This window comes from Sinocyclocheilus rhinocerous, unplaced genomic scaffold (assembly GCF_001515625.1).
Source record: "Sinocyclocheilus rhinocerous isolate Xijiao unplaced genomic scaffold, SAMN03320098_v1.1 scaffold50, whole genome shotgun sequence".
NCBI classification, from domain to species: Eukaryota; Metazoa; Chordata; class Actinopteri; order Cypriniformes; family Cyprinidae; genus Sinocyclocheilus; species Sinocyclocheilus rhinocerous.
Window position 1 is genome coordinate 907,170 of NW_015641057.1, and position 11,755 is coordinate 918,924.

Consider the following 11,755-nt stretch of genomic DNA (forward strand, 5'->3'; position numbering starts at 1 on the left):
GAAATAAGATTGACCCCAAACTTTAGGAAGGTCATGTACACCAAACACTCAAGCTAAAACCTGTTTTATTCTTTTGCACAGATTCAGTTTAATATGAAATGATATCCACAATGAATTAATGGCCTTGGCACAAAACATAAACAAACATCTTTTTTGAGAGTTGGATAATGTATACTAAAGATTCATGCACAAGACCAACAACGTAAATTGAGAAAGTACCTGCAATCAATTTTGATTTCAATTTAGCTTTTTGGAACAATTCATAAAAGTGCATAAAGGATTCAATCTTATCAGTTGACACCCATATTGAAAACCATGTTTCGCTAACTACTCTTCGACTAAAGCCTTTAGTGATTCACAGCAATAAAGATTTACGCTGCTGTGTTGAAAGGCCTAACCAGGCAGAACCCAGAATGAGCAATCCCTTGTAAAAGGTTATTGAGCCAGACATATCAATACATTATCTCCTTCTTGCAAACACATTTATTGCAAGTGCTTCTAAGAATATATATATATACAGTGTGACAACTATGCTATACTGATGTGCGTATCAATAGCCTAAGTTTTAAAGGGGTCATATGATGCGATTTCAATTTTTCCTTTCTCTTTGGAGTGTTATGATGATGGAGATGGCACAGGTTGGGGGGGCTGGCAGAGGTGGGCGAAGGAGAGAGAGAAAGAGAGATAGAGCATCTCCATCAGGCTGCCAGCCAGAGCCAGTGATTAATTCCAGCAGATGCCTGGTATTTGCCTCTGAACGTGGGGGTGTGAAGCGCTCTCTCTCTCTCTTTCTCTGTATCCAGGCTGGCTGGCAGATCTTAATGAAATATTAACCAGCAGGAGATAGACCGAGCGAGCGAGGACAGACACAGGCGTGGGCTTCGGCGTAGGTGCAGGGAGAACCGGCCTTTCATAACAAGGAAAAGGAGAAACCCCCTCCACATGAGCATATATATATATATATATATATTTACATGCACACACTCTCAAGCCTGCCGCCTCTGCTTCTTCACTCTAGGCCTCCGTGTGTGATGCTGTGTTTCGTTGTGAAAGCGAAACTACTTTGTTTGGTCTTCCAAAAAATACACAAAATAATGTTCTTTTTAGCAGCATCATATGATCCCTTTAACCCAGTTTTGCAAACTCTGATTCAGCAGCCATTATATGATTGGTGAAAATCCATTCAGTATGTTTTTTGTGTACTTTGGAGAATTTTAGACAACAGTCCAACACACTGAATGAACTGCTCTTCCGTCCCTCACAGCCTCGTTTTCGTTCACGTTAAATTAAAATGGCGTCTGCTCTGACTAAAGTCTATTGAGTCAGCAAAGTTACATCGATCTCCCTGCCAAAGCCACGGCGCACTCTGCTCTTCTCCTCAATTTACAGAGCATCAGTACACCACCGGCGTCCGGAGAGCGTGCTGCAGCGCTTATTTGCATGGGTGTCTGGCGTTGAGTGACAGAGAGGATCCCTGTGTATCGAGTCCGGGACATCCCCCAATTAAACAGATCTCCTCTCTCCTCTGTCAGCACCCGCCATCCATCAGTGCCAACGCGCCGGCCGTGCCCGGAATAGCCAAGTGTCGCTTCTTCATCAAAACAAGCAAGCCGGTTTAATTCAAATTTTAAATATAAAACTTTTTTTTTAAACACACATATAGAGACTTAATTGAGTAACATATATTAGATCTGTTTAATACGTCATTTATAATGCTGAAAAAAATAAATAAATTGGGTTTTTGGGCATCAGCAGCAGTTTAAAATGATGTAGTAATAATAGTATTAATAATAATAATAATTACTGAAACATATCAATCGTATTAAAACGAGACATAATATTAGTTCTGTAACAGCGTCTAAATTCACAAATGAACGAGTTGCACAAAACAAAACAGAAAGCAAGGCTGCTGGCTTGTGCTGCTCCACTTATGGAAAACTGCGTTGTATTGCATGGGGGAATGCATTCAATTCGTAATGAGATCAGTACGTCGGAATAAATCAGCTTTTCTTGCATGTGTTATTGTAAAGCATTTGTTTTCTAGTAATTAGAATTAGCGCCGCTATAGAAAAAACTAAGTTTATTACGAATTAAAGTGCCTGTGCTAATGTTGAAATAAGTTAATATTCCTGCACCGTTGTTTAAGTGTTGAGAAAAAAAGTTCTCTCTCATAAATCTTGGAACGGGCGAGGCAGCATAGTGCTGACATTAGTTATTGTGCGAAGCTCTGGGCTTCAAGCACCCAAGCCTCCCTTTCACTGCCAAGCGCCGATCAGCGCGACATCAGGAAACTCCAAATAAGGGCATGGAAGTGGAAACCCACCGGAATCAAGCCTTATGCAGTCACGACCTTATATGGCATGGCGGAGCGGTATCTTCCGGCCAGGGCTCTGCTACAGCGCAGACGGGAAACCCGAAATTTTAGCAGAGTTTTAAGCAGAAAAGGCAGACTTGCGCTTCTCTTTCTCTCATAGAGACACTGCGCTTACCACGCATTGATTTGCTGTGGAGGAGGAACGGGCATCTCCCCTCCATTTAATGCACAGACTTAACGTTTAAGCTCCCCAATCTGCTTTTTTCCTCTAGGCAAACGTCATGTGTCCTCCACTGCAGTGCCTAAATATGGGCTTCCTCCACTCCAAATATGGACATCTACGTCACGGCAAGAGGATATATAAAGGAGTAGGGATTCTCTGAGCTGAGAAAGAGCCCAGAGAGCCCAAGCGATTCAGCTCTAGTGCAGACAGCTGATAGGCAACACGTTGCGATATATATAACAAACACATTAAATAAATGTGACAAGTCAATTCAAAACAACAACAGAAACAAAACAGCGATCTAATTTGCTGAAAAAGTGAAATTTAGGGAATGACCAGAAGGGACATTCTCAATCTCACTTATTTTATCTGAGACGTAGTGGATTTGTTCTGCATCTTTGGACAATCAAAAACGGAGAAGAGGGAAGACAACAAGAAGACAAACTGTGAGAGTGAGGAGATCAACAGAAAGAAGGAGAGACAGACATCACAGCATCTTCACATTTGTCATCCCAGAGGGGTTAGCTGCTGATCTCTCCAGCGCACTTCTCTCCTCACCGAGCACACTCCAGAGATGGCTGCAGCCAAGACAGAGATGCTCCTGCCTGCTCTGCAGATCTCCGACCACCTGAGCTTCCCTCACTCCCCCATGGATAACTACCCCAAGCTGGAGGAGATGATCATGCTGAACTCTGCAGGGACCCCATTCCTCAATGCCACGGCACCTGAAGGCACAGGCTTTGGCTCTGGGGAGCCCGGCGAGCAGTTTGATCACCTTGCTGGAGGTAAGCACTAAATCCCTCTTGATTAAATTGCATGGTGAAAAAGCTGCATGCTGCTTTCATACAGAGAATTGCGAGCATTGTTGTGCAAAAATGCAGTTGTTTTCAGTAGTTAATAATAATGTGTCTTTATGCTTAAATGTGAACTTTTATATTTAAGATTTATTATAATATGTTTTTAAATTAAACTGCACTGATGTCAAGTTTAAAAATTTTAACTAAAGCTGACAGCAAATACTAAGTTGTTATTACTAAGTAAAATCAATGGAATGAATGAGATATTTAGAATTTGCAGAACAGCTTAATTTTAAACCCAATTTTTGAATCATTGAAAGTGCAGATTGAATAATTCTAAGCTGTGCAAGTAGGAAAGAGAGATCAGGATGACAGTAATGAGAAAGAGAGCGCTGAGAGAAGCACACATGCAGATGGTTTAGCTTGCGCTGGCTCTTGTCTCCGAGGGAGATCGGCAAATGTGTGTGTGTGGGTGTGTGTGTGTTTTGGTGGGGGGGTGCCCCTGCGCTCCATCAGCACCTGCTGCTCTGTCTGACATTGTGGGAAAACACAGTCTCGACAGCCAGCAGGACCCCCCAACTAAAGCACCTTTGGGATCATTTATGTGCACTCAAATGAGCTCAAGACAATTTATAGTTAACTAGCTGTGCTATGGTTTCTAATCCACTCTCTCTCTCTGTTTTGTGCTTGCTTTTGCAGACACGCTTTCAGAAATCGCCATCGAGAAACCTCTGGCAGATCAGACCTACTCTACCCAGCGGCTGCCCCCCATCTCTTACACGGGTCGCTTCACCCTCGAACCTGCCCACAACTGCAGTAACAGTCTGTGGGCTGAGCCTCTGTTCAGCCTGGTGAGCGGGCTGGTGGGCATCAACCCGCCCCCCACCTCCATTCCGTCCTCGACCTCTCAGGCAGCTCCCCCCTCTTCCTCTTCTTCATCTTCCATCCCCTCTTCCACTTTGTCATCCACATCCAGCGCCAGCCTGAGCTGCTCCATCCACCAGAGTGAGCCTAACCCCATCTACTCGGCGGCTCCTACCTACTCCAGCGCCAGCCCAGACATCTTCCCTGAGTCTGGCCCAAACTTTCCCACCACAGTGGGCACCTCGCTGCAGTACCCCCATTCGTCATACCCCAACAGCAAGGCCTGTAGCACCAGCTTCCCTGTGCCAATGATCCCCGACTACCTGTTTCCCCAACAGCAGAGCGAGATCAGCTTGGTGGCTCCCGACCAGAAGCCCTTCCAGACGCACGCGGGGCAGCAGCCCTCCCTGACGCCGCTGTCCACCATCAAGGCCTTTGCCACCCAAACCGGTTCTCAGGACCTAAAGAGCATCTACCAGTCCCAGCTCATCAAGCCCAGTCGCATGCGCAAGTACCCCAACCGGCCAAGCAAGACACCTCCCCACGAGCGCCCCTACGCATGCCCCGTTGAGACCTGTGACCGTCGCTTCTCGCGCTCAGACGAGCTGACGCGCCACATCCGCATCCACACCGGCCAGAAGCCCTTCCAGTGCAGGATCTGCATGCGCAACTTCAGCCGCAGCGACCACCTGACGACCCACATCCGCACACACACGGGCGAGAAGCCCTTCGCCTGTGAGATCTGCGGCCGCAAGTTCGCCCGCAGCGACGAGCGCAAGCGCCACACCAAGATCCACCTGCGGCAGAAGGACAAGAAGGTGGAGAAAGGCACCACTGCAGTACAGAGCTCGGTTGCAAATGTATCCATCTCAGCTTCCTCGCCAGTGTCCAGCTACCCCTCTCCCATCACTTCATACCCCTCTCCGGTCTCCTCCTTCCCGTCCCCAGTGAACTCCTGCTACTCCTCACCGGTGCACACCTCCTACCCCTCCCCTTCCATCGCAACCACTTACCCCTCGGCGACCAGCACCTTCCAGACGCAGGTGGCCACATCCTTCCCTACCTCAGTGGCCAGCAACATCTACAGTTCTCCCATCACCACCCCACTGCCCGACATGCAAGCCACGCTTTCCCCTCGGACATCCGACATCTGCTGAGACTTTTGACACCCACCCCAGACCTCCAGGCTTGACTCAAAGCAACAGAAAGCATCAGTGACTTCTAAGTCCCCTCTGCAAAAAGCACTTTTCTGTCCATGCTCCCAACATGGCTCGGTTACAAAACAGTCAAGGACTCGACAAAAGGGATTTTTGTGTCGTTCTCTCCCTTCGAATTCTATCCTTTCAAACGAGGCGTATGAGACTTTCAAATGACAAACAAAAGCAACAGGCTTCGGCACGTTTTCCCTCAGACTGTGCGTGCACAGACGTACTTGCGACGCAGAATGGCTAAAGGACTTTAACGGTGTAATCGAAGCCTGTGGGCTTCAGGCTCGACACAAGCTTGACTCGACAGGTGTACAGTTACAAAAGACGTTTGAATAATATACATAAGCTACAGTATATTGTACATGTGCCATGTTTCCTTTTTGTTTTTACTTTTTAGTACCATTGTTGTGACAATTGATTTGAATATTTGCATTGTATTATTCTTGAGCAGGGCCATATTTTCTAAGATACATTCTGTATTAAGTAGTAAAAATGCTGTGATAAGTTCTTGACCTTGTTTGATTAGAAGCACTTAAGTATTCTGACGCATGTGGAAGAGTGATGTTACTTTCTCTTATTTTGTAAATATCATCCACTGGTACTATCTTTCTCTTTCTCAAATGTGACAACAAGAACCTGTTAAATGGAGGGGGAAAACATCAGAAAAGAATCAACCACAAATCTTCAATTTTTTTTGGTGCCTTTTGTGAAGCCTTGCAGATGTTTTGACAGATATCAGCGTGTGGATGCATTGCATCTAGCCTTAAGGTGTAAGGGATTTTGTTTTCTCGTTTCTTTTTTCTATATTCAGAAAGTCATTTCAAGGAAAGAAGGGAAAGGATCTGAGGGCACTGCATTTCTTTGGGATGTAAGCAAAAAAGAAAACTATAAACTATATTTTTGTAACGGAAATGTACATATCTACATCTTGAGGAGTTGGAATGCTGTAGTTACCTACTGAGTAGGCATGGGATTTTTTGTATGTTATTTACATGCGGTCCATTATTTTGTCGTTTTTATTTCGTATTTGTGTTTGTTCGAAAAAGTGACTGTTTATGGCTTCTAAACACATTGAATGCGCTTAACTGCCAATGGGATATTTGGTGTACAAGATATCCTTCAAGAACAGAACTATAAATAAAACCTAAATATATAAATATATGTGTTGAATCCCTGTCGTGCTTTTTATCGCTTAGCAACAGGTCTCTATGAATATTGCTTTATAGAGTGAACACACACACGCACACACCACTGCATATTAAAAAAACAATTCATTTCTAATACAGTATGTCATTAAAAGCCATTAGTTCATGGTCTCAAATTACGAAATTTAAATCCTTACCAGATTTTCTCATACACCTGACAGCATAGATTCATAATAAAATGTCATGTGATTAAAATGACAGAGTAGCTGATTGCAATGAATAATTTCAGTCGCTCAGATTAATAATGACAATGCTTCATCCTCAAAGAGTGCATGTGCTTAATCTATTGTAAAGTTTCACAATTGCTTAGATTTGAAAGGATCCAAGCTTTCAGTTGAACAAGTCACGTCTTCCATAGCAAAATATATCAAAACTGCAGTATAACCTAGAGCAAAAAAAGGAAAAGAAAAAAGCAAACAAAATTAATAAATAAAAACTTGACATCAAAAATATATGTACTGATGCGTTCTTTTTTGTTCAGAAGTTCGGCAAACTGAGAAGCCAATCATGGAGTTGACACGGCAGATCAGACTGTCTCTCTTTATTACTTATCAAAAGAGCTCCTGGGCGTCATGAGAATATGTTATCAAAAGATAGCATGTACGAATGTGACTGGATGCGCTTGGGGCTTAATTATACATAGATAGCAATCTTGTAAAATCAGTCGACACTAATAAGACACCCTTGTAATGGGCTTCTGTGTCTATTGAGTTTGTCAGGTGGAAAAAAGTCTCAATATCGAAGTTGCTTTTAAGAGTAAGGCAGCTTATTGTATGTTTTACCTTCCAACATGAATGTCTTTGTAAAAGAAAAATAATAATCTGCTCATACTAATTTCTCTGCCACCAAAATGATCAAATGAAAAAACGCTCTCTGTTTCTTTCCATCCTGGCATCTGTATGTGCTTTGTGAGCTCGTTATAGCTCGGTTAAACTGCCTTGACGGGCAAGATACAAGTTGAACAGATTTAATGTGACAGAAGTTGTGGGAGTAAACGTAAATGTGTGGCATGCCTATACATTTCTTTCTTCATTTATCATAGTAGAAAGCCAAAGATTATCTTATTACTCCATATAAACGTAACCATATTGGTGAGCAGATTAGAAAGAAATGAGATGATTTTCTTTCATCACACTGATAGTCAGACCAATTGAAGCTCTGCTTAATATGTTCAAATCTCAGACTTTTAGGGTGTGTCAGCAGCCCAGGGATGGAAAAATTGGCCTGTTTGTGTAGGGGACTTTCCCAAACTATGAGGCAATATCAGCCCAAAAGATGAAGCCACAGAGCAGCACCAGATCCGAATGCATCTAAAAGAGGAATAACAACCGTGAGACAGAGCGAGTTGAAGGGAAAGAACAACACAAAGGAAAGTAATTAGGGTAATTGGTCTCATAATCCCAAATTGACTCTCTACAAATGTCTTCAGTGAGACAGCCGTTGCCTGAATCAGATGTCAATGAACCACAATGAAGAAAGCACCGTTCGCTTGTTCATACACACCTATTATTTCCACAGGGTTACTTTAATAGACATTCGTCTCCTGAGGGTCTCAAGTAAAAAAAAAAAAAAACTCCCCCGCTAAAACCACCAGTTTAGACCAGCAAGAACAATTTCCATGCTGATTCAGGGGTATGTTTCCCAAAAGCTCCAACTGTGCTATGGTGGCAATTTCCATCCTTAGCAACATAATGATAACCTGAAACCAATGATCATTCTTAATCAGCATCACAAACTTGTGTTTGTTACTTTCAGCAGTAATCCAACATTAACTCTTTCCACACCATTGGCAGAATATTCCACCAATCCATGTTTTCACTGTTATATGGTAGGGGGCACATTACACACTCTGAAATAGTACAGAATCTCCAAATCCAAAAACAAGCAAAGAAGAAGCAGAAATAAGCAATAGATGCATTGCTTACACACGTAAGCTAATGTGATCATCAAACATTCAACAGCATATAAATCTAAACTGCCTAACATTACTGAATCAAATGTTGAACCCACTGAAAGGCATATGACTGTGCAAGCTTTGGGGGTGTTGATGGGCTCGATCTACTCAGTCTATGTTTTCATCATCGTTCTGAAACCGATCTAGATGTGCTATTTTCTCAGATTTTGTTCAAAATGTTCCTTATCCACATTCAAGTGTTAATAATAAAAGAAAAAATGGAATGCATGTAGTCAAAAATGCTAGAGATGGCTGGTAACTTGGTAAAAAAAGAAAAAAAAACTGACTGGGAAAGTGTTAATTCAAACTTAAATCAATTACTACTTCATTAACGACAATCCTATATTGTTGAACCAATCTGGTTGAATAACGATTGTGTGATATAAAAGATATCATGGTTTGTTTTTTTTTCCCGAAGTTGTAAGTAAAACAAAGTTTATTATTTCTGACTGAAAGTAGTATCTACACCATTTTTTCCAGTGTCCTACAGTTTTTGGAAATTGACTAACTAGTTAATTTCTCCTATATACAACATACTATGGCGGTGAAGTTATGCAGCGAGTTGATGTTGTTGTAAAGAAACACACCCCGGTGTGGTAATGCTGGTTTGGTGCTGGTCTAGCTATAGTAGACTAAAAAATGCTGGTCAACCAGAAAGATTATGGTTAACTAGTTAATTACAGACCGATCTCGAATCTCCCTTTTCTGTCCAAAATACTAGAAAAGGTAGTATCCTCACAATTATATTCCTTCTTAGAGAAAAATGGTATCTGTGAGGATTTCCAGTCAGGATTTAGACCGTATCATAGTACCGAGACTGCTCTCATTAGAGTTACAAATGACCTGCTATTATCATCTCATCGTGGTTGTATCTCTCTATTAGGGCTACTGGATCTTAGCGCTGCGTTCGACACGATTGACCACAACATTCTTTTGCATAGACAAGAAAACTTTGTTGGCATTAATGGAAGTGCATTAGCATGGTTCAAATCGCACTTATCTGACCGCCATCAATTCGTAGCAGTCCTAATTAATGCTGTTCAGTTGCTTTGACACAATCTGTATTGTTAAAAGCGCTATATAAATAAAGGTGACTTGACTTGACTTGACTTAACCAGCATTTTTTGTACACTATAGCTGAAAGGAAGAAAGTCTTGCTGGTTAACGGAGAAGTTCATGCAAAAATGTTTAAGTTCTGGGTAGAGATTCAAAAATGGTGCGCCAACATCACTGAAGCCGACATGAAAATTTTCTTCTTGCGGGTTTGGTATGACCTGAATACATAACTATGCTCAGTTTTCCATGAACTATACTTTCAAGCTATAGTAAACTACTATCCAAGTAAATAAAGGTCTATGTTTTACGGCACATCACTCTTTCTTTCTTTCTTTCTTCACTACAGGCTAATTCAGAGGCAGAACTTTCACACATCGATCTGCTCTGAAGCATCTGTGATAACAAACCCCAATCTCCACATCCGTGGTCATTTCAGAAAGATGTGAGTTTCATATTCAACAGGCATCACACAGGGCTGCGCTAGTTGAGCGCTAGCAGCATCTGAAGACTCCTTAGGGAAGCGGGAATTCAAAGCGCCGTCCCACAACAAGTTTAAAGCCAACTTTGTGACAACGTGCCCCTCACACCCAACTTTAGAGCAGAAAAGAGCTCTTTCAAGAGCGCTGGATGTGTTGATAATGTTTTCCCTTTGCTGGCTTTCGTAGCGACTTAGTTGCTTTTGCTTATATCAAAGTCGACCGGCTGACATGGAGGCCTCGCTCAGTTTTGGAGAATGACAGCCATGGAGACGGAGGAAGCGAGATGATGCATCGCTCTTTTCCCCACTCGTCGACTCACAATAAAGCCACCTTACCAATTCTCCCATGAGCCTCCACTTCAAGGCCTCTGCCTGTTAGAATAAGTGTTTGTTCTCTTATTCTTTTTGGACCTTTTTTTTTGGAGGGTGTGAGGAGGAAAAAAATGAAAAAGAAAAGAACGAAAGGTGCTAGAGCTCGTTCTCATTGTCTTTCCCTCGATCCATGCGCCCAGTTAAATGGCATATGCTAATAAGCTCCATCCATTTCTGATGCAAGGTCCGTATGCAACTCTTTCCCTCTCTCGTTCTCTTTCTCTCTGTCGTTTTCTCCCTTTCATCCAACTACAAATGCTTTCTTATTGCATCTTTGCCCTCAGGCCTTTTAAGATCCCTTTTTGAAATATGCCGTTTGATAAGCACATCATTGGCTAAGTCCCCACAGTGATTAGGGCTTGACTTTAATGTGCCGGCGACAGAGAGAGAGAGACAGCGCTAAAGAGAGAGAGAATTGAGAGAATTGATGATGTTGAGGCACAGAGCTTCGCACTTCAACTCTCAAATCTGCTCACCTCTTTACAGATGAAATGCAGGAGGATGTGCTTTCACCCTTTAGATCATCTCTCACGCCTCTGTGTAACAGCAGTGTTATTAAAATGATTAGGTTTCCTGATTATTTGAGGTATTTTATGGAAATTATTTCCAGGGCGTACATTGTTTAAGAACTGGTGATTATACTAGATTTTAACATTGTTTGAAGGAAATGTAAGACTTTGAACTCTGATGTTCTGTGTTGCTACAGTTACAGTTGCTAGGGTGTCTGAGTAGTTGCTAGGTGGTTGCATAGAATTTCTGGGTGTTTGCTGTGCCATTACTATGGTGTTCTGGGTTGCTCCTAAGGAATTTCTAAGCGGTTGTTAAGGGGTAGTTGCTAGAACGTTGTAATGTGGTTGCTAAGGTCTTCTGAGCAGTTGCTACAATGCTGCTATACAGTTGATAGGTGGTTACTAGGGTGTTCTGGTTGCTAAGATGTTCTGAGTGGTTGTGAGTACAATTCTATACAGTTGCTAGGGAGTTCTGGGTTGTTTTCCAGGTGTTGCTAGGTGGTTACTAAAGTGCTCCGGCTTTTAAGATGTTCTGCGTGGTTGCAGGTACAATGCTTAACAGTTGCTAGGGAGTTCTGGGTGGTTTCCAGGTGTTACTAGGTGGTTGCTAAGGTGTTCTGGGTGTTTTAGAACGTTGTTATGTGGTTGCTAAGGTCTTCTGAACAGTTGCTACAATGCTGCTATACAGTTGATAGGTGGTTACTAGGGTGTTCTGGTTGCTAAGATGTTCTGAGTGGTTGTGAGTACAATGCTATACAGTTGCTAGGGAGTTCTG

General features: G+C 42.6%; 1 protein-coding gene across 1 annotated transcript; it reads left to right on the plus strand.

Moving 5' to 3' along the window:
* The first annotated feature begins 2,714 nt into the window (after window positions 1-2,714).
* egr1 (early growth response 1) lies at window positions 2,715-6,567 on the plus strand. Its single transcript, XM_016570903.1, has 2 exons — window positions 2,715-3,322; window positions 4,034-6,567. The coding sequence occupies exons 1-2, from the start codon at window positions 3,112-3,114 to the stop codon at window positions 5,353-5,355; spliced, it is 1,533 nt and encodes a 510-aa protein (XP_016426389.1). The 5' UTR covers window positions 2,715-3,111; the 3' UTR covers window positions 5,356-6,567.
* The last annotated feature ends 5,188 nt before the right edge of the window (window positions 6,568-11,755 follow it).